Raw genomic sequence first — 21,566 nt, 5'->3', positions numbered from 1 at the left:
CAGGGGCTGCACCTAGGGATTGGGCCTGCCCTCTGCCACCCGGGAGCAGGCCTAAGCCAGCAGGTCATTATCTCCCGAGGGGTCCCAGACTGTGAGAGGGCACAGGCCGGGCTGAGGGACGGCCCCCTTCCCCCGAGTGCACAAATTTTTGTGCACCGTGCCTCTAGTATATATATAATTTCTAAAAAATAGTGACATGAGAAAGGACTGATGAAATAATAGAGAAGATAGTAGAGAGACAATACTGTATCCATAATATGATGTCAACTTAGCAAAAACATGCACTTGCATGAGCAGACAAAAAAAGGATAAGAAAACACAGCATCAGTTTAGCAGTAATCATCTCTGGTGACAGGACTGGCTGCTTTTGTTTTATTATTATTATTATTATTATTATTATTGCCATTTTAATTCTGTATTCATAGGTTTCTCTCTCTCTTTCTTCTTCTTATTACAGCAGTCCCTTTACCATTTCTTGTAATGCTGGCTTGGTAGTGATGAACTCCTTTAGCTTTTTTCTTTTTTTTTTTTGTCTGGAAGCTCTTTATTTAACTATCTATTTTGAATGATAGCTTTGCTGGATAGAGTAATCTTGGTCTCAGATCCTTGCTTTCCATTATTTTGAGTACTTCATGCCATTCCCTTTTGGCCTGTAGAGTTTCTAGTGAGAAATCAGGTGTCAGCCTTATGAGCACTCCTTTGTAGGCAACAGTTTGCTTTTCTCTTGCTGCCTTTAAGATTCTGTCTTTGTCTTTTAATTGTTGGCATTGTATTTAGGATGTGTCTGGGCGTGGGCCTGTTTGGGTTCTTCTTGCTTGGGGTTCTCTGTGCCTCCTGAAGTTGTGTGACTGATGAGCTGGAGATGTGTACTGACCATTAACAGCATTAAGAGTGTACATATGCTAGTGCCTTCATGTCTGGTGTTTAGGCAGTGCAGGGCCTTTCATAAATCACTGAGTCAGGGCCCATAGGCTCAGGGGATCTGCTATTTAAATTACAAAGCTGAATAAAAGTTATTTCTAGAAAATTCTGAACATGATACAATTGCTCTAAAATAATTTATATGTAGTATATCATCCATCTTGAGACTTTACAAAGGTCAGTATTCCCCCAATGAGGACATAAAATATGTAAAAGATCAACTACATAAGGACATATCTTTTGTATTTTTTAAGGATCTTTGGGTGCAAGTTACAGACACTAACTCTAGCCAGCAAAGAGAGTAGATCTCTATCACAGCGACACACACTTTTCTCCCCCACAGAGCTGCTGGGCTTCAGGAAGAATGAAAACAGAAACTGAAACTACCCAGGACTCTCTCCAGTTCTCGTCTCTGCTTCTTTCTGCAGACAGCTTTCTCTTTTCCTCCCATCTTTAGAGGACAAAGTGGCTGCCTCACTGCTGCTGGGGGCACCTGCTAGTTTCACCCCCTCTAAGTGGCTAATTTGCTTTTCTCAACCCAATTCTAAAAATCTCTGAAGAGAATCTGATTGGCCCAACTCAGGTCAGCAGTCCCTTCTTGGTCTATTCAAAAGGCAGAGTCAGGTGGTCATGGCTTCTGGAAGCCCACACCATGAACTGGGGACAGGTTTCAGAGAAGTGAGAACCATTATGAGCTAGAAGACACTCCAAATTAATAGACTTATAAGTGTATTAGAATAAGACCAGTGCCAGAGAGTATCTAGGGCAGCAGTTCCTAAATGGGGGCAGAAAAGGCAGGGAAGTCAACAACTCTGAACCCTAAGGAAGTTTTCACAGTATCCTGCTTACAACATATTTCTAAGGAGAGTACCTATAACTTTCATCAGTATTCAAGGGGTCTATAAACTTCCCCCTTTAAACCAGCCAACATACACGTACACAGTTAACTTATATATACTAATAAAACAGCAAGATACAAATTGACCATACCTTCGTGATGCCCACCAGCCAATCAGGAATGAGTACGCAAATTAACACAACAAAGATGGCGGGCTAACTTGCATATGCAGGCACCGAGTGGTCGGGGGCGGGGCAGGATGCTTGCGTCGCCATGGCAACGACACAGATATCCCCCCCAACCCCCCAAGCTTGCTCCAGGCCTTTGGGCAGCATGGGAAGGCAAAAAGGCAGCTCTGGGCTGGAGCCAAGGTGCAAAGGCGGCTCCGGCCAGAGTGAAGGTGGTGCCGGCAGCCAGGGGAAGGAAGGCCCATTCTTGCACGCATCTTTGTGCATTGGGTCTGTAGTCCTATATATAAGAGCCCAGCGACTGAATGGTGGAACGACCAGAACAACTGGTCGACCAGTCGCTATGACATGTACTGACCACCAGGGGGCAGATGCTCAACACAGGAGCTGCCCCTGGTGGTCAATGCACTACCACAGTGGGAATGCCGCTTGGCTCACTGGGATGAGAGGCTGCTCCCGCTACGAACCCCGGGCCAATGGGCAGGAACCCGGGCTGCGATCGTTGCCTCCTTGCCCCATGCTCCTCCTTCTCGCTCCCTGCCACCTCCTCTGGACGCCCACAGGCCACGCAGCGCCGCTGCCACCGGGCTCACAGCGCTGACCATGGAGGCTGGGAGGCGGGTTCATGGCTGCTGCAGGTCCTCTCAGTGCTATTGTGCCTGGGCCTGGCCCCAAACAGGTCCCCTGGAGAGGCTAGCACTCCAGCTCCATGGAAGATGCCGGACCAGGGAGCAGCCACTCAGAGGGCGGGTCCACAGCCATTCGGCTGAATGGCAGTGCTCTCACAGCAGGCCGATCCCCGCAGGCCACACCCCCCACCAGTGCATGAATCACGTGCACCGGACCTCTAGTCTATAATAATAAAAGGGTAATATGCAAATCAACTGAACCCGAATAGTGGAACAACTGTCTGGATGACCTTCTGGACGACCTTTCGGATGAAGCCGGGGCTGTGAGGGCCGAGGCAGCCGGGGCTGCGAAGGCCTATTCTTGCACAAATGCATGAATTTTGTGCAATGGGCCTCTAGTTTCTTAATAATAAGCCATCCTATTAACATGAACCAAACAATCTAAATCAATTAGGTACTAGGTAGTGCGGTTTGAGAGGGATGTCTGATTTACCAAAATATGATTGTTAATGAAACACTGAGAAATATCAAATCTAAACGTTTATAATGAGTAGTCCTGAATCCAGCCCTAAGTACACTGCACTTCATTAGACTGTAATTTTAAAAAGATTAAATTAAAAGAAACCAAAAACTGCCAAACTCAGAAAAAACTTTTTTAAAAAATATATTTTTAAAATAAATTTGGGTGCAAGGTATAGACATTAACTCTAGCCAGCAAAGAGAACAGAGGAACAATATTTTGTTGCATACGATTGGTTTATTTAATTAATTTAAGGCATTTTCTTGATTCTGTTACATATAAAATTATATAAAGAGAAAAATGTGAAGAGCAGTGCTAGGATAATAATATGAAGGTTTATAGGAAAAGCTAATATTTTATGTAATTTCTGAGACCACTTTCTTTTACATTAAACCCTATTAAAGTGTTACATTTCCCCAATGGTTCTAAATTTCATAAAGAATAACAATTTTTCTATGTCAACTATATTTAAGCTGTATGCATTGCATTTCTCTTTATTTTTTAATTATAGAGGTAAAACATGGTGATTGTTAAAAAAAGCCTTCAATTTGTAAGTAAAACACCCAGGTATAATCTTTCACCCCCGCTCCTCAATCATACTCTCCTTTCCAAAGGTAGCTACTTTAACATTTTAGTATGTGATTGTTGTTATTGTTTTTTCTAAAATGTTACACACATTACTGTGATGTAATTTGTGAACAATTTTTTCAAAGGTCATCCATTGTATTTTCATGCCTTAGCATAATTTTCAATTGCTCTAAAACTTGATGTTACTTGCGTTTATTTATGTCTCATTTACTTTTCTGTAAGTAGATATAACTTTTCAACAAGGTAATCAACTCCCCAACTTTTATGTCGTTCTTCAAATGCATCTACTTTCTCAAGACACTGACAAGTGCACACTGAACCTGAAACAAGAAGAAAGGGTAACAAGTTAAACCTTTAAGAAGAATGCAATCAGGGATTCTTCTGAAAACACATCAAATGATTTTAAAAATTGTGTACTGAAGATTTTTCTCTTTTTTTCTAATGAAAATTGGGAATTACTAAGGCAAATTCTGAACTCTAAATTGTTATCACTTACAACTCCTAAGAGCCAAACTAAACATACCATCTCTCTGGAAGAATTCAAATGTCTACAACATAAGCATACCACTTAGCTAAAAAGGCATATTACAAAAAAAAAAAAAAAAGCATATTACAGAGATCTCTCCTTTTCTAGGACAAAATCGTCTTCAATAAAATGGTTTCAGACCTTTAAATTTTGTACTTCTAGGTAATAATAGTTTGATAATAGCTCAGAACAGCTAACTGTTGACTTTATTTAAAAAGTTACAGCATACATTCATAACTTACCAAATAGTCTTTTAATTTCATCATCTGTTACATAAAATGGTGGTCCTAGGTAAAAGAAAAACATGGTTAGATCTCATTCTAAAGAGAAATAAATTCTCAGGATCCACTTCTCAGCTTATTTCCCACAACCCAGGTACACTTATTCTACATACAACTTGATTAGCCAAATAGGCGAGCGTGTGACAGGTTCTGCTGCTTTTTTTTCTACCAGCTCATACCAAAGCCTGGCTTTCTGAGGTGGGTCCCATCTCCAGCAGAGATGAGGTGGCTGAGCCAGCCATGGGACTTGGGAACACTGAAATCATACCAGAGTTCATTAACAAATTCCCCAGGGTTTCCTTCATCGTCTTGGGATATTGATTTTCTACTGCTCCTGCACTCCTCTTTATTCTATACACCCTTCCCACTTTGCTGAGGGCCATTAACGTTAAAGGAAACGTAGCTTCTGGCCCTCTCTAGAGCTCTCTCTCCTGAGCTCCACCATCAGGCTTTGCTTGCTGTGTTTTCTTCCCATAGGCCACTCCCTAAGCCTGCTGTTCAGGAATGAAATTGAAATCAGATTAGCAGAGCTGATATCTGTCCCCATTAATTTCTATTTCCATCGAATTGTCCCAGATTTCATTAAGAACAACGGGTCTCATCTTTTAATGAGTTTTTAGGATGATTCAAAGAGAAAATAAAACACTAACATTTGTAAATGTTTCTAAAACAGAGTACTTTTTAAAAAGCACAACTAAACATCAAAAAGGGAATTTTGAGAAATGAAAAGTCTACATAGCTGGTTTTCAAATCTTCCTGAAGACAAAGTTCAGCGATGACAAAAGTTAAGCTTCAATGTTCAAACGCATCAAAATGGGTCCAGAAAAAACACACAGCACTTTTACAAATTCAAAACAAAGATAGTTATAAAAAAAATGCAATCAATAAATTGTAAAATTTCATAAATTAAAAAACAGCAATAGTTTAGAGCTTTTCTCGCACACCTCCTACCTCAACATATCCACTTTTGACACTGCCCTCCTATGAGGGTGTTTGTGTGTGTGCAGCCATAGGCATCTGCCCAGAGCATCCCCATCACCACGGATGACATAGATATGCTTTATCTATAGCAAAGCAAACAAATCTCTCTTCCTCCTAATCATGAGATTTCTCTTTTACATTAGAGCCATCCATTTCTCCCTCTCTTTCATAGTTTGAGCTGTGAATGAACAAAATGGGAATGGAATATGAGAAAAATATGTACCCAGTGGGAAGATAGAAAAAGTTTATAGCTTTCATTGGCCAAAACTAGACTTATCTTCGTGTATGTGTATAAACACTATACTTCCTATGGGATAAATTGGGAGAAAATTAATGCTATTCATGTCATAGAATTAAATCAGGAAATGAGGCAATTAGGAAAACAAAAAGACTTTACCTCCATATTTAGTTGGATCATAAGAAAAAACACTCAAGAGGTACTGGAACCCTTTTCTCATTAGGGACAGCATTATATCTGCATAGCTAAAACAAACAAAAGCGCACAAAAAAGTACGTGTTAGAATTCTCTACAAAGGCAAAGCCTGGCAGGGAGGGAAGGCAGCCTTTACTTTCACCTACATCACTGAGCTTATTTCTTCTAACAATCCTGTGAAGCCGATTCTCATTCTAAAAGTCAGAAATTGGTTCCACAAATTATGTCATCAGCCTAAACTGGGAAATAGCAAAGATGGGAGTGAAAATGAGGCTGCTTCCAGAGCCGCTCAGACCAGAAGACTTCACAACGAGACAGCGGAGACCACTTCCACCCCGATGTACCCAGGGGTCTGGCCACTTTGAACACATTCTTCCCAAAGGGCCACCGTGTGCTCTGGGGCAGTGACACCTCTTCCCAGGCAGATCCCAAAATCACCTGGGCGCTTGCTCAAAAAAAAAAAAAAAAAAGACGCTTGAGCTCCATCCCCACAGACTGATTCTGTAGGTTTACTGTGGGACATGGTATGCTGTAGGGCAGTGGTTCTCAACCTTGGCTGCACATTAGAATCACCTGGGAATCTTTTTAAAATCCTGATTTCTGGTCCTCATCCTCCGGAAATCTGTTGCTTTGTTATGGGGTGGGGCCCACAACATTAGTAACAAAGAAACATCTTCTTGAGTCACCGGCACTTGAATAAACCACTTACCTCTCACCAGCACCTATCTCACCAGTTTGGCTTTTGTAGTGGCAGGCGGCTGAACTTGGGTTCAGTTTCAGGAATAATGAGAGCATATACCTCACAGGGTTGTTTTGTGGGTGAAATGTGTTGATGCACATAAAGTATTTAAAACAATGTCTGGCACATGGCAAATGTATGACAAGTGTCACCTGGTATGTTAGCGGAGGTGGTGATGGTGGCACTAGTAGAAATATCACAATTTTGCAGAGGAGTAAACTGAGACTTAGAGAAGGTGGGTACTTTGATCAAGGCAACACAGCTTGGAAATGACAGTCACAAGCCTTGCACCCAGGTCCCTATGGCCAAATCCTACACTTTTTAGACAAAAATGGTGTTGGATTTAGGTCTTCTAATTTCAAATACAAAATGCTACTTTAAACCAGTAAAAGCCTAGCTAATTGTCTAGAATCCAGAAAAAGCACAGCATACTAAATTAAGAAGGCAAGAAATAAAAAAGTAAAGAAAGGAAGAAAGGAAGAAAGAAATGAAAAGCCAACATAATTAAAGAAACCAAATTACTAACCGTTTACGATCACCTGGGTTAATAGCAACGAATGCTCCTCTATCCCAAATCCTGTCAAATTTGCCAATATTTGCTCTATCAGAAAAAAAGAAAAAAAATTACAACATTTTATATAAGAAACATCAAATCTTTAACACATCGAACAGTGATTCCCATGGTGCATGCTGGTACTTCAGCTGGTGTTACAGACCTAGGTATGAAGGTGACACCTGTCTTGCTTTCCCTTCCTTTTACTTACTTGTCTAGGGTCATGACAATGTTTTCCATAGTTTGGAAGCTATCCAAGAGCAAAAATATTGGGGAGGTAGGACGTGTTCAATGACTGCTGGCCTCACTGATTTTTTGTCAGTGTAGCCTACGATAAAAATAACTGCAGAACAGACTCAAACCAATGCTTTGTGAGTGCTACTACCAGTGGATGGGGAGAGGAAAGACTTGCCCCCACCCCAGCACGGCCAGCAAGTACTGAGGTTTCCAAAAGTGCAGAGGTAGTATTCAGTCCTACCTGGGAAGGTCAAAAAGGTTGCAACAGTACAATGAGATGTTCCCCGAAGAACTCTGTAATGAAAAAGTCAAGAAAAAAAAGTCTTCTTATTAGGAGATAACTGAGTAGTAAAGGAAAGAAAAGAGGGGAAAAACAAAGGTGGTGGAGAGAGAATGCATAATTAAATATAAAGGATATAATTTTACTGCAGATAATGTTTTTACTGAAAATAAAATTTTACTGAAAGACATTTTTTAATGGTGAACTTTTTAAAAAACAACAACTGTTCTTTTGGATCAACTCAAGGAGAAAATAAAGAGAGATTAACCTCATTAACTTGTTAAAATTTAGCAATATTTATTTCATCAGAGTCCAGTTCAATCAATACCAGGCAAGCTGATAGAGAAAGGTAAAATATATTAAAAGTTATTCATGAAAAGTGCAGTTGGGGTGATGTCCCCTTTGCTCTTTCATTCATTCATCTAATGAGCAGTATTTTCTGAGTGCTTTGTGGATAGGACTACCCTGGTTCTAGATAGTGGATGCGAATTTGACACCGTCTCTGACCACAGTGGGGACAGCCTGGTGCAGCAGAGAGGCGTGGGTACAGAGAAACTTTACACTGCAGAACGGCCTGTACGGTTCTGGTTGTGTGTCTGAGAACTGTGAGAACAGAGGACAGAACAGGGAACTGACTGGGGAAAGGCTGAACAAGAGGCAGCTTTGAAAGGGTGTTGGTGCATCTGCTCACATTACAGGGGTCGGGGGTGCAGTCCAGGGGCAGTACCATGACATGGATCCCATCATGTCCAGAGGACGGAAGTCTAGGAGGTGGGGTGCGGGCAGGGGTGAAGGGCAAGTTAGCAAAGGTGCATCAGGATGTGAAACTCTTGGATTATATTCTGAAATGAGGTGCCAACAGAGGTTTATAAATACAGGAGGGAGGGTCTTTGAAGACCAGTTCAGAAGTACTCTGGGGACAGCCCAGAGAGGCCTGGGCCTGGAGGCAGGGAGACCAGTTCTTTTCTTCCTTTTTTTTTTTTTTGTTAATCCTCACCTGAGAATATTTTCCCATTAATTTTTTAGAAGAGTAAAAGAGACAGGGAAAGACAGAGCTAGGAGGAGCCTGCAACCAACACATGTGCCCTTGACCAGAATCAAACCTGGGATCCTTTGGTCCGCAGGCTGATGCTCTATCCACTGAACCAAACCAGCTAAGGCTAGACAGTGCATCTTAACTGTGCATGCAGACTGGAATCACTGGGGAACTTTCAATAGTACTGACGCCAGCCCCACCCCAGAGGTTCTGACGTATTTGGCCTGAGGTGAGTCCTCAGACTATGGAACTTTAAAAGATCCACAGGTGACTTCGAATGTGAGGGCTGAGAGCCATTCCTCCAAGAGGCATGTGAGAGCAGGACTCACCTCTTTGAGCTGAGTACTCTGAGATTCTTAGATGATTGTGAATGGAATGGGAGGAAGCTGTAAAATAAAGTACTAGCAAGCCTCCTAAAGTCCTGAGCAATTAATTTCAGTATTTAAAAATGAGAGTACTTTGTGAGAGACCGAATGTACCAACAATGGCCAGACCACGTAAGACAAGAGAACTTGGACCCATAAGCTCCCAGCAACCAGCCTGGGAAGCCAAACCACACTTATGTGGTCAGTGACTGCCAGCCTCCTTACTTCTTACCCTCCCCACTCAAGACCAACCAGAGAAAGTCAAATATATAACCTAAACCCATCACAGAGTATGGCCCCCTCTAGCTAGCCCCACTTTGGCTTCCCCAGCCCAACCGCCTCCAATCAGGGCACACCTGAAGCCTTTGCATTTTTCACTTAAGCTTTCCCACTCTCCTGCCTGTCTTTTGAGGCTCTTCCAAATGCAAGTGGCTTACCCCCTCTGCTTGTTCACATTAGGGCCTTTATTATCCCCACACTATGACCCCAAGCCGGTGAAGCAGTGCCACTGGATCATTCTGGCCACAGGATGACAACTTCCAAATCTATTCTTTCCAACCCAAGTGCTGCCCTGCATTTCAGAGACCTAAAACCATTTGCCAGCTACACCTTTGCCATTCTACAGGTCTCTTAAACTCAGCATCTCCAAAACAAAACTCATTTTCTCTTTATTCCCTGCCATTCAACCTGCCATCTATTCTGGAAATAGGAACTCATCATCCTCTTGATCTCTCAGTTAATCACTAAATACCCCCTGTTTGGCATCCTCAACATTGCTTTACCCTACCCGTGTTCCTCTGAGCACCCCTGTCACTCTCCTAGCTCAGGTTTTCAAGATCTCTTTCCCAGACCACCGCCCACAGCCTCCCATCTACTCTGTCAGGAGTCTCCTTCCCTTCAAATGTACTGCCCTTGAGGCCACAAGGGTCTGTTGACTCAAAGGAAAATCTGGCCTTGTCACCTTCCCACTTAAACCTTGCTGCACATGTCCCACTGGTGTGGCTCAGTGGTTGACCATCGACCCATGCACCAAGAAGTCACTGGTTTGATTCCTGGTCAGGGTACGTGCCTGAGTTGTGGGCTTAATCCCCAGTGTGGGGGGTGCAAAAGGCAGCCAATCAATGATGATCCTCTCTCATCAATCTTTCTTTCTATCTCTCTATCCTTCTCCCTTCCCCTCTCCCTAAAAATAAAAAAAAAACCAACAACTTGGGGGTGAGGGGACCCTGCAAGTCCTAAACCTGATATTTTAAAAAATAATAATAATAAAATAAAACTTTGCTGCACAGTCTGAAGGTACCAGCTTCATAGGGCATCTGAGACCATGCATGTGACACCCTGCCTGTCCCAGCCCTGTCAGTCACCATGCTTCATTCAGGAAGCTCCCCTAGGCTGGGCTTCGTAATTTTCCTCTCTGTTCCCTTAATACCCATGCCATTACACATAACTCCACTTATGACAGCTTTCTCTGCGTTTCTCTTTTCTCTTCTAAGCTAAAGGATTCTTTAGGGCAGGGACTGTATTATCTTCTCAATGTCTCATGCAGGGTGTGGCACAAGACAGGTTTCAGAAATGACAATTTGTAAATTTAAAAAATAATATAGGCCCTGGCTGGTGTGGCTCAATTGGTTGACCATCATCCTGTGCACCGAAAGGTCACCAGTTTGATTCGAGGTCAGGGCACATACCCAGTTTTGTGGGTTTGATCCCCAGTTGGAGTGCACACTGGAGGCTACGAATTGACGTTTCGCTCTCTCTCCCTTTGCCTTACTCTGTCTTTAAAAATAAATAAAATCAATAATCAGAGAGAATCATTGATTGGCTGCCTCCTGCATGCCCCACACTGGGGATCGAGCCTGTAACCCAGGCATGTGCCCTGATCAGGAATCAAACCATGACCTGTTCCATAGGTTGACGCTCAACGCCTAAACCATGCTGCTGGGCTATCCATCAATCTTTTTAAGCCCTAGCTCCTTAATTTATAAGTGAATCTTATGTACACTTACATAGTATTCTCATTCATATTGAAAAAACATTTTTGTGGGGGTATGGAAATAATTATTTACGAAAAAACAAAACAAACCTTGAATACTTTGGCTCCAGGAATTTCCTTGATTGGTTCTTCTGAGTAAGAAAGATTCTGCTCTGTAAAAAATTCCCGTATCCCAAGTTCACTGATTTCCACACCGACTACACTGTGTCCCCGATCTGCAAACCTGCATAAAACCATATATTTACACTTAAGTGTTTACTTTAAATATAGTACTAAATAAAAGGATATGCCCAATAAGCACATATTTGCCTTAACTTTAAGGGATTTATATGCATTCAGGTTCCAAGGGTTTCATAGAACATATAGATCCACAGAAAGTGAATCTATATATTTTCAAACCATATGTTATATGGAATTCTGAAAAATTCATTTATATGACTTCAGGAAAATAATTTGTAATTTTGGAAAATTATTCCTTAAAGTGTTGATTTACTACAACTGGACTTTATTAGGAGAGTTTCTGATTTAAAAGCATCCTATGGATTAAAAATACTTTTCAATTTCTCTAAATCGGCTCTGTCCATTACCACCTTCAGTGACGATGGACGTGTCTGGACCGACGCCGTCCAGGCCAGCAGCCACCAACCACACTGGCTGTCGAACGCCTGGGACGTGGCCAGTGTGATCTAGTTTACATTTAAATAGCCACAAGCGGCCAGTAGCTATGGTACTGGAGCCTATGGCTCTAGAAAAAATCTTTTCTATAAAAAATCTTATAATTTTCATTTACTTACAATCTTATAATTTCCATTTACAATACATTCTACCCAGAAATTTACTTAATTATCATATGCAAATAACTAGAATTTTCCTGGTAAGCTATATAATTACAGAACTCACAGACTTGGAATTCTGCACTCCAGAGAAAACACGACCAGTGGCACAAAATACCTAGGCAAAGTATTGACTTTATGCCAAATTAAATTAAACACACACACAGTCAGTTCTGCGATAATGCAACATATGCCTACCTAGAAATCACTGCACTATGCAAAATCATGCAATAAAAATCACAAGGCTCATGGAGAAGATAAGGGTTGGGGTGCAACATTAAAAACTTTGTCATAATGTACTATTATTCAGCTATAAAAAAAGAACAAAGCGTTGCCATTTGTGACAACCTGGGTGAGCCTTGAGGGCATTATGCTAATTGAATAAGTCAGAAGAGAAAGACAAATACCATATGATTTCATTCATATGTGAAATCTAAAAATAAAATAAAATAACAAATTAATTAATAGATAAAGAGAGCAGATTGATGGTTGCCAGAGGCTGGGGTTGGGGGCTGGGCAACATGGGTGAAGGGGGTCAAAAAGTACAAACTTCCAGTTATAAAATAAATAAGTCATGGGGATGTAATGTACAGCACGAGGATATAGATACTAATACTGTATTGCATACAGGGTGGGGCAAAAATAGGTTTTCAGTTGTTCCTATGGAAAATAATACAATAATTAATAATAATTCAAGAATAAACTGCACACTCACAGCTTAAACCCACTATTGCCCCACCCTGTATTTGAAAGTTGCTAAGAGTAGATCTTAAAAGTTCTTGTCAGAAGAAAAAAAATTATAACTATGTATTGTGACAGATGTTAACAAGACTTATTGTGGTGATCCTTTTGCAGTACCTACAAATATCAAATCATTGTGCTGTACACCTGAAACTAACGTAATGTATGTCGATTATACATTTATGCATTTATGTATGCATGTATGTAGGTATGTATTTGTTTATTGGAGTTCCAGTGAGTTTTCACTGAGATAAATTAACAAAAATCAACATTTTATCAACCATCTTTTCTGAACTTTATAAACTCAGCAGAGACACTGGTCCACATGTGCACACACAACACGATACCTGCTGACCAAAACAAAGCCCCATTGGAACACTTGCCAATTGTAACAGAAAGCCAATTTTCCCTTTCTTCAAATTTCTTCAAAATTTTGAGTCCCCACTGTTCACTTCTCAGTGGAAATGGTCCCATATGGCTAGGGAACAATAAAATTCTACCCCATTTTTACTGAACAAAAAAATATTTTCAGGTTTTAGTTTTGTTTCAAAAAAGGGAACAGTTACTTTGTTTGCTCCAGGCACTCTCCCCCAGACCCACTGGTTAAAAAACAGTATTCCGTTATCTTACTAACCCAACGCTACCCTCTCCCCTGCTCAGTACTGTCAATAGGAGAATTTAAATACACTTTCTGTTGGAATCTGTCAGCTATGGTCCAGGTGCCAGGCTGGCTCCCTCTGACCTCATGAACTGTTATAACCTCTGGACCCTTAACTCTTTACCCTAAAGATGAGTTTTTGCATCTGAAGAGTGGATTTTCTCTGGGAGTTTAAAAACTATCCTTAAGGAAATATAGAACTTCAAGCTCACCAAAATCCACTTAAATTCACCAAAAAGGTGACTGACTTCAGCTCCCACAAGGCCAATAATTTTGTTTGACAAAGATATTCTGCCAGAAAATGATTCCCCCAATAACAGTTTTTAAGATGCACAGAATGCTGAAAAAAGTAGCAAATTAAAGTAACATGGCTTAATTCCCAAGAATCTATTTCATTTTTTTTGTTACTCATCTATAAGGTCAGGAGTGTGGCTTAAGGCAGTTTCTGATGAGGTTATAAACTTTCAAAGTGTTTGTAAATCCTCATTGCAGACTCCCTTTCTTTTGGGACACAGTCATCTCCCTCTTGCCCCTACTTAAAAAAGATTAAACCAAGTGAGATGTTTTGATACCAACAATTTACACTCAAGGCTTTGTGCTGAATTGTCTGGTTCTAACCCAAGCATTATGATATCAAACACAAAGCACACGGCAGGGGAAAGATGCTCCCATCTCATTCTGAAAACAAGTATTGATAACCAGCTGCCTCCCCTCTCCCCCCAGGATTATTCCTTAACTTAAAAATAATGTTTAAAAAAGTTGTTAAGTATTTGCTATAACTTATCTCTGTGAACCAATATTTAGAAATAAACTGGGTAAACATTACATAAGAAGAAAAAACCTTTGTCAGTGGAAAAAGACAGAAAACTAGTAGAAATTTGGCACAGTGTACACATGTTAAATGGTTATATAATATACAAATACTACAACATGGCACTTTACACCTTGAGAAAGACCAGACGTTTACTTGTAGAACTGGGCGTTGGAAGGGCTACAGCTTTTGAGTTATTGTGAAGTGATGGACAGAGGATTATTGGGAATCGAGTTTAAAGTCCTAACTCTAGCTGTGGATGGGACTGACTCACAGCACACAGGATGAACTGAGGCCTCTGGGAGGCCTTTGAGGTGTGTGCCTGTGTTTGTTTTGCCTACTCATACACAGCTTAGTTCCATTGGGCAGAGTTATCTGCTTTCACTTCATGCTTCTTGCAGACTAAACAAATGTAAAATTCATGTCATGCTCAAATTATTCCCCCATATATCAATGGAGTTGAACAAAATTCACATTTTTTAAATACAAGGTAGAGCAGAAGTCACTGTACCTATTACCCACATAAGACTACACACTTTCTATGTGGTCAGAGCATGAACTGTTTATAGTTCTAAAATAAACATCTTAATAATGTGTCTTTCATATTTCCTAGGAAGTTTGTAAGTTAATGTATAGGGAATATTTCTTTTATATTTTTCATGCATTTTTTGAAGTTATATAAACAAAAGAGTCTAAACCAGCTGCATGAATTTTTATTTCCATTCAACATATGGAAAAATGAAACACTGCTTACTATAGACTGGTATAGGCTGGATAACATTGGAATACTAGAGGCCTGGTGCACAAAATTCATGCACTGGGGGGGGGTTCTCTTAGCCTAGCCTGTACCCTCTCCCTATCCAGAACTCCTCAGGTGGGCTCCCTAGGCCTGGCTGGTGATCAGGACCTATCGGGGCTTTCCTTCCCCTCGCTGCCAGCAGCTGGCCCTGCCCCCGCTGCTGCCACTGCTTCCCATTTGTGCATTGCTGCCCTCCCTCCTCCACCACTGGTCCCAATCCCTTGGCTGGCCTGGGCCTCCCTCGGTGGGGTGATTGTTGGCTGGCCCCCACACCTGCCACAGCGTTGCTGGCTGGTGGCCTGGGCCTCCATCTGTGGGGCAATCGATTGCGGGCCAAATGGGCAGGGGCTCTGTGATCAATTGCCATGCAGAGGGTGGACTGGGCCTCCCTCTTTGGAGCGATCACAGAGCCCCTGCCTCCTGATCAATTGCCCCACCGGCCGGTGGTCTGGGCCGCCACCCCATCAATCGTCCTGCAGAGGGGTGTCTTGGGCCTCCCTCTGCGGGACGATTGTGGGGTGATGGCAGGGCCCCCCAACCAATTGCATCACATCCACGTTGGCTGGCCTAGTGCCAGAGCATGTCATAGCATGGTCGTCTGGAAGGCTGTCTGGACGGACATTTTGCTGTTTGGTTGATTTGCATATTATGCTTTTATTATTATAGATATTGCCCTTAAAAAAAACACACCTAAGCCCAGCCGGTGTGGCTCAGTGGTTGAGCATCCACCTATGAGCCAGGAGAAGGTCACGGTTCAATTCCTGGTCAGGGCACATGCCTGCATTGTGGCCTCAGTCCCCAGTGTGGGACATGCAGGAGGCAGCCAGTCAATGATTCTCTCATCATTGATGTTTCTCTCTCTCTCTTCCTCTCTGAAATCAATAAAAATATATTTTAAAAAACCCTAAGAAAATGTCTTAAACATTTTTTTAATGCTTTTTGGGCCTCAAGTCATAGTTTATTCAAATCTGGCATCTGTATAGACCTCAATCTACAAATTAGTAAGATAAATGAAAAACCTCTAGTATAATAATTTCTATGCAATTATATACAATTTAGTTCTGGTATTATCATAAGTGATTTTAAACCTAAAATATTTAACGATCACATCTAATTGTCTGTTTCATCATACCAATCTTGTCTCTGCTTGTTGACAACCAGGGCAGGGACACAGCCATCAGAGAGGGAAGTACACAGGACTGCAAACTAAAACCCAATAGCCAGCAGGGGCCATTTGGGACAGGGGCCATCCTGGGGTCCTCAAGGTCTCCTACCCATAGACACACAAGACTGGGCATCCAGAAGAGGGGGCAGTGGCTCTGGAGCCCCAGAGAATGGCAGGATATATGGTGCCTCATTACGAGAGACAGGGCAAGCAGGTAAAATGGAGAGAGGGTCCATCACTGCCTAAAGCCACCTCCTCCTCTTAGAGCCCAACACCAGGTGGAGGACTGAACCACCTAGGATTTTACAATCAGCTACTGATTATAAAATCCTATGAGGGTAGTCTTCTCATCATCGCAGCAGCAGCAGCAGCTCATCTACAGTGACCACTGTAGATGGGAGTGGGGGGTGGTTGAGGGTTCCCTCTTTCTCTTTCACACGTTCCTTGATTCATTCCACCATATCTGTGGGTTCAATGTCAACCTCAATCTCCTTTCTGGTGAGCGTCTTCACTTTAATTAGCATCTTCTTCTAATATTGGGTCTGCACACAGATAAATTGCTGCTTCTACTGCTGTGGTGGCTGCTGCCACTTCCCAGAACTCTGTCGGTGGGAGTCACTCTGGCGAACCTATGACACACGTGTCAGAGGTGACACGCGAACTCATTTTTTTGGTTGCTTTTTCTTTGTTAAATGGCATTTAAATATATAAAATAAATATCAAAAATATAAGTCTTTGTTTTACTATGGTTGCAAATATCAAAAAATTTCTATATGTGACACGGCACCAGAGTTAAGTTAGGGTTTTTCAAAATGCTGACACGCCGAGCTCAAAAGGTTCGCCATCACTGCTCTAGATTGTTCTTATCACTTATGACTTGGCAATAAGACAATCTATTTATAGAGTTAATAATTTTCAGGCAGGTAGTTTCCAAAGTAATTCTTTTTTCTGGTTCAGTCATCTGAACTGACTTGGTTAGGATCAAGTCTAATAATATAGTTTAAATGTCGTCAATTTCATGGCCACAGTTAAGCTATAGCAGGCATTTTACAAATGCTCTCAGCTACAAGTACTTTTCACCAAGATAAGAAAGTGTGTTAATGCATATCTGCTCTTACCATTTCATCTCAACTGCTTTCCCACAAAGAGGGAAAAATACCCTCAGTCCACTCTCGCCTTTAAGGAAAGCATCCAAATGCTTCTTTAATAGCCTGGGGAGAAAAACAAAGTTTTAAAAATTAGCCAATGCAGAGGAAAGGACTACAACTGTATGACGCTAAGTACTTTTCATGTATTACCTCACTATTCCCAACTTTACAAAGTAGATAGCATTATTATAATCTCCAGTTGACGTAAAAAGGAATAGGAAGGCGAAGTAGCTTGCTCAGTAACATATGAGTGGTTAATGTGACTTAAATATGGGGCTGTCTTGATTAATAATCTATAATAATAAAAGTGTAATATGCTAACTAGACTGGAGGTCCTTTCGGGCAACCTTCCAGACAAAGCTGGGGCTGTGAGGGAAGCCCAGGTCCCGGGTGCCAGAGAGAAGCTGGTGCCAGCAGCAGGGGGAAGGCAGGCCTACTCTTGCATGAATTTCATGCATCGGGCCTCTAGTTAAAAATAAAATACAAATTTCTTTGGTTGATGTTTTGAAATTTCTTTATTACTCTCTCAAAGGTATCTGTGTATGTGTTTACATGTGTGTGTGAGATGTGGGGGAGCCCTTGGGTACACTGAGCTTTTCACGCTCTCTAAATGTGTGCTCAGGTCTCAGAAGGAGCTCTGAAGAGTTATAGTTATTCTTGTAGTTAATTCCTCTGTAGAGATGTGGCTCTTTTAAGGCCATCCACATGACAGAGATAACCCATACAATGATTCTGGGATGTTGCCCCAATTACCCACGGTGTGCAAATGCAATCCTATATAATAAAAGGGTAATATGCAAATTGATCCTAACAGCAGAACGACTGGGAATGACTGGTCACTATGACACACAATGACCACCAGGGGGCAGATGCTCAATGCAGGAGCTGCCCCCTGGTGGTCAGTGCGCTCCCATAGGAGGAGCTCTGCTCAGCCACAAGCCAGGCTGACGGCTGCCAGCACAGTGGTGGTGGTAGGAACCTCTCCCGCTTCCTCAGCAGCGCTAAGGATGTGCGACTGCAGCTTAGGCCTGCTCCCCGCTGGCAAGTGGACATCCCCCGGGGTCTCCCAGAGGGATGTCTGACTGCCAGCTTAGGCCCAATCCCCTGGGGAGCTGGCTTAAGCCAGCAGGTGGACATCCCCCAAGGGTTCCAGACTGCGAGAGGGCACAGGTCGGGCTGAGGGCCCCCCTCCCCCCCGAGTGCACAAGTTTTTGTGCATCGGGCCTCTAGTTAATAATAATAAAAATGTCCCCTGGGAGGGCAGATGACTGCCTGGAACAAGGAATATCTGACATGACCACTTGACTCAGCACTGGCCTAAGATTTATTGTCCCTTCTTGGAAGCCCACTATTGCTACTAACACGTGGCTCAACATCCTGGCTCACTTGCTAATTTCTTTCAACTTTTCTTCCCCTATATAGATAATACTTTAACATTTGAACACGTTATTAGAAAGCAAAGTAAGAACACCACCACTTCTCAGTATAAAGAGATATAGGCATTAATGTCACTTGAGCATCTGCTGTATGTATAAGCACACATGTCCAATATATAGATGCTACAAGGGCTTAAAAAAGAAAACCATATTTCATAAATCTAAGATGCCTTCAATTGTAAGTCACACCATTATTTATACTCTGGGGGAAGAGGAAACATGGCTAATCACCTATGACATGACATAGATTGGTTCTGTTTTTAGAGATGCTAAAATGTGCATCTTAAAATCAGTCAAATAATGTGTGCCTATGTTATTATTTCTGTTGCCAAAGTCAGTCTCTGATCGAGCATTTCTCGGTTATACACCAAACATTTCTTACTGGTGTCCTTGTTCTTGATGAAATGTGATTTTGCGCTCCACCCACTTTTCTTGCCAGTCTTCCAGAGTTAGTATTCGGTTTTTCTGTACCTCAGTATCGGGGTACTCTTTAACATCAAGTGAAGTTCTTGTATCATCCATAGTTTCGTGGGTACCTTTGCTTTACAAGCAGATGTCTCTAATGCCTAAGTGGGAAATATTTGCAATGTTGACATTTAAGGGCACTGCAATTCTCTTGAAGAATGAAATAAAAAAACTATTCTCCTCAGAAGTATGGTTCTTAAAAAATATTTCAACATCACAAGAAAAGCCATACAAAAATTGAATTACATCTTAACATTAGAGTAAAAGGTTTTAAGTTAAGAAAAGGAGAGGAGAAAAAAACAAACAGGCATTTCATACTTTATAACTTTTATAAACTTAAGATAATTTTTTCTAACATCTCAGTTACTCTTTAATTTAAAAATTTGTAAAAAATTTATCTTTGTTGTTGAAAGTATTACAGATGTCCCCCTTCCCCCCCTCATTGGCCCCCCTCCACCCAGCCCAGAAACCTCTAGGCTTTTACCACACTATAGTCTATGTCCATGGGTTATGCTTATATGAATATAAGTTCTTTAATTAATCTCCCCCACCTCCCTCTGAGATTTATCAGTCTGTTTCATGCTTCTACGTATGTGGATCTATTTTGTTCATCAGTTTATTCTGTTCATTAGATTCTATATATGAGTCAGATCATGTGGTACTTGTCTTTCTCTGACTGGCTTATTTCCCTTAGCACAATACTCTCCAAGTCCCTCCAAAGGGTAAGAGATCCTTCTTTATAAGAGCTGCATAGTATTTCATGGTGTAAATATACCACGTATTTTTAAATGCTTACTTCTGTTTTTTTAATCAATGTTACAATGCATACAATTTTAAAATTCAACAGTTATGAAAATAATAGCTCCCATTCCCAACCATCTTTAACTTTTATAGCTAAGTCTTGAAATTTAACTCTATATCTCAAAAATAACAAGTTTATTTTGTATCTTCTTGATTTTTCATTTCTAGGTAGCTTCTAGAGAAGATAAGCAGTTAGCCCTCTTTCAACTTCCCAACACGCACGTACACACACACACACACACACACACACACACACACACACCCTTCTCATTTTCCCTATCTTTTCAGTAGCAGATTTTTTATTAAATATGCAGAGTACACATTGTTCTGACTCATTAAATACTTCCCACAGCTTAGCATTCTGCAATTACTTTTACTTTGTTGTATAACTTTTTTATTCTGTAGTTAATAACTATCTTGCTTTTTTATTTATAAAATTTCTATACAGTAGTTTGAATTATATTAGTATGCTATTATTGGTGGTTCTAACTTAATGATTTATTCTTGAGAATAGCAAACAAAGCATAAAAACATAAAAAGGAAAAGTTCATTTTAATGCAAATTTTGGCTTTGATGTGCTTAGAATTTAAGAAGGCACATCCCTTGTAATTGGGAATATAAATTCACTTCTCAGTGAATATTTGTTAACGAATGACTTTTGCAAGGCTCTCAGAGTTTTTTGAGAGGTTAGCAGGAAGTATCTGATATTGGGTACAGAAAAGCAATGAATTGTTTTTTATCTCCATGTCCAGTTGAAATTTTGGGCTTGAGATGTCACTAAGCAGTTCTCTACTTAAAACAAAAGGAAAGCATAATTTTATCCCAGAGGCAGAGCAACCTGGATTGTACAACTCTATCCCTCTCACGCAACCTTGAAATGTAACTGAACACCAGGAATATAACTTAATCACCCCTGAGAACATTAACAGCTTCTTAACTTGTCCATGTTCTTTTCTGGAGAAATAAAAAGTTTCGTTCTAAAATCAGATAAAACCGCAAATTATAAAAATCAGGAAAGGCAAGTTTCACTAGTATTTTCCCCCATACATGGAAATAGATGTGCTCTTTTGGTCGCTAATTTCTCCGTGGGTGGGCCCCCACCTTTAAACAAAAACATGTTACTGCTTTTTAAAAAATTTTGCTAAATTTAAGAATGACTTCCTTAAAGTACACAAAGTTTAATTTTTACATAGAAGTTTTACACCTGTGTTAACACCATGGAGCAAGACAATATTTAAAGCACCCCAGTTCCCCCCCCCACACACACACACACCAACCCCAGTGCATCACTCACTATTCTGGCAAGTACTTCTCTTACCAATCACTGATACACAAGAACCTTTTGGCTTAACTTTAAATAATGGACTCACAGCAAAGTCATTTACTTCCCGGCCTCTATTCTCAGATTTCACTCTGCTCCCTGCATCCCATTGCGGATGGCTGGGCTGTCCATCCTTTCGAGGCTGCCCGTTCCGGAACCCCATCCCAGGCTCGCACCCAGCGGATCATTCCATCTCTCACCCGCGCTTTCGCTGGACCGCAGGGGACCTACCTCGCCAGTCGCCCGCTGCCTCACGGTCTAGCTCCGAACCGCCACGGGC

The 21,566-nt window shown here is 41.4% G+C and overlaps 1 protein-coding gene across 2 annotated transcripts; it reads right to left on the bottom strand.

Annotated features, from left to right (window-relative positions):
- Window positions 1–3,589: 3,589 nt before the first annotated feature.
- On the bottom strand, window positions 3,590–21,566 carry TPMT (thiopurine S-methyltransferase). Of its 2 annotated transcripts, none has more exons than XM_006757279.2 (9): window positions 21,518–21,566; window positions 19,082–19,265; window positions 17,234–17,326; window positions 11,199–11,331; window positions 7,676–7,728; window positions 7,171–7,245; window positions 5,870–5,955; window positions 4,453–4,497; window positions 3,590–4,004 (listed from the first exon to the last, which is right to left on the bottom strand). In XM_006757279.2, exons 2-9 carry the CDS (start codon window positions 19,219–19,221, stop codon window positions 3,892–3,894), a joined length of 738 nt encoding a protein of 245 aa, XP_006757342.1. In that variant the 5' UTR covers window positions 19,222–19,265; window positions 21,518–21,566; the 3' UTR covers window positions 3,590–3,891. The 2 variants fall into 2 exon arrangements, with proteins under 2 accessions (XP_006757342.1, XP_006757343.1); XM_006757280.2 differs by lacking the exon at window positions 21,518–21,566 and adding an exon at window positions 21,336–21,510.

Source organism: Myotis davidii, unplaced genomic scaffold (assembly GCF_000327345.1).
Source record: "Myotis davidii unplaced genomic scaffold, ASM32734v1 scaffold53, whole genome shotgun sequence".
NCBI lineage: Eukaryota > Metazoa > Chordata > Mammalia > Chiroptera > Vespertilionidae > Myotis > Myotis davidii.
Note: the sequence above shows the minus strand (reverse complement) of the source record. Positions and strands in the feature narration are given on the sequence as shown.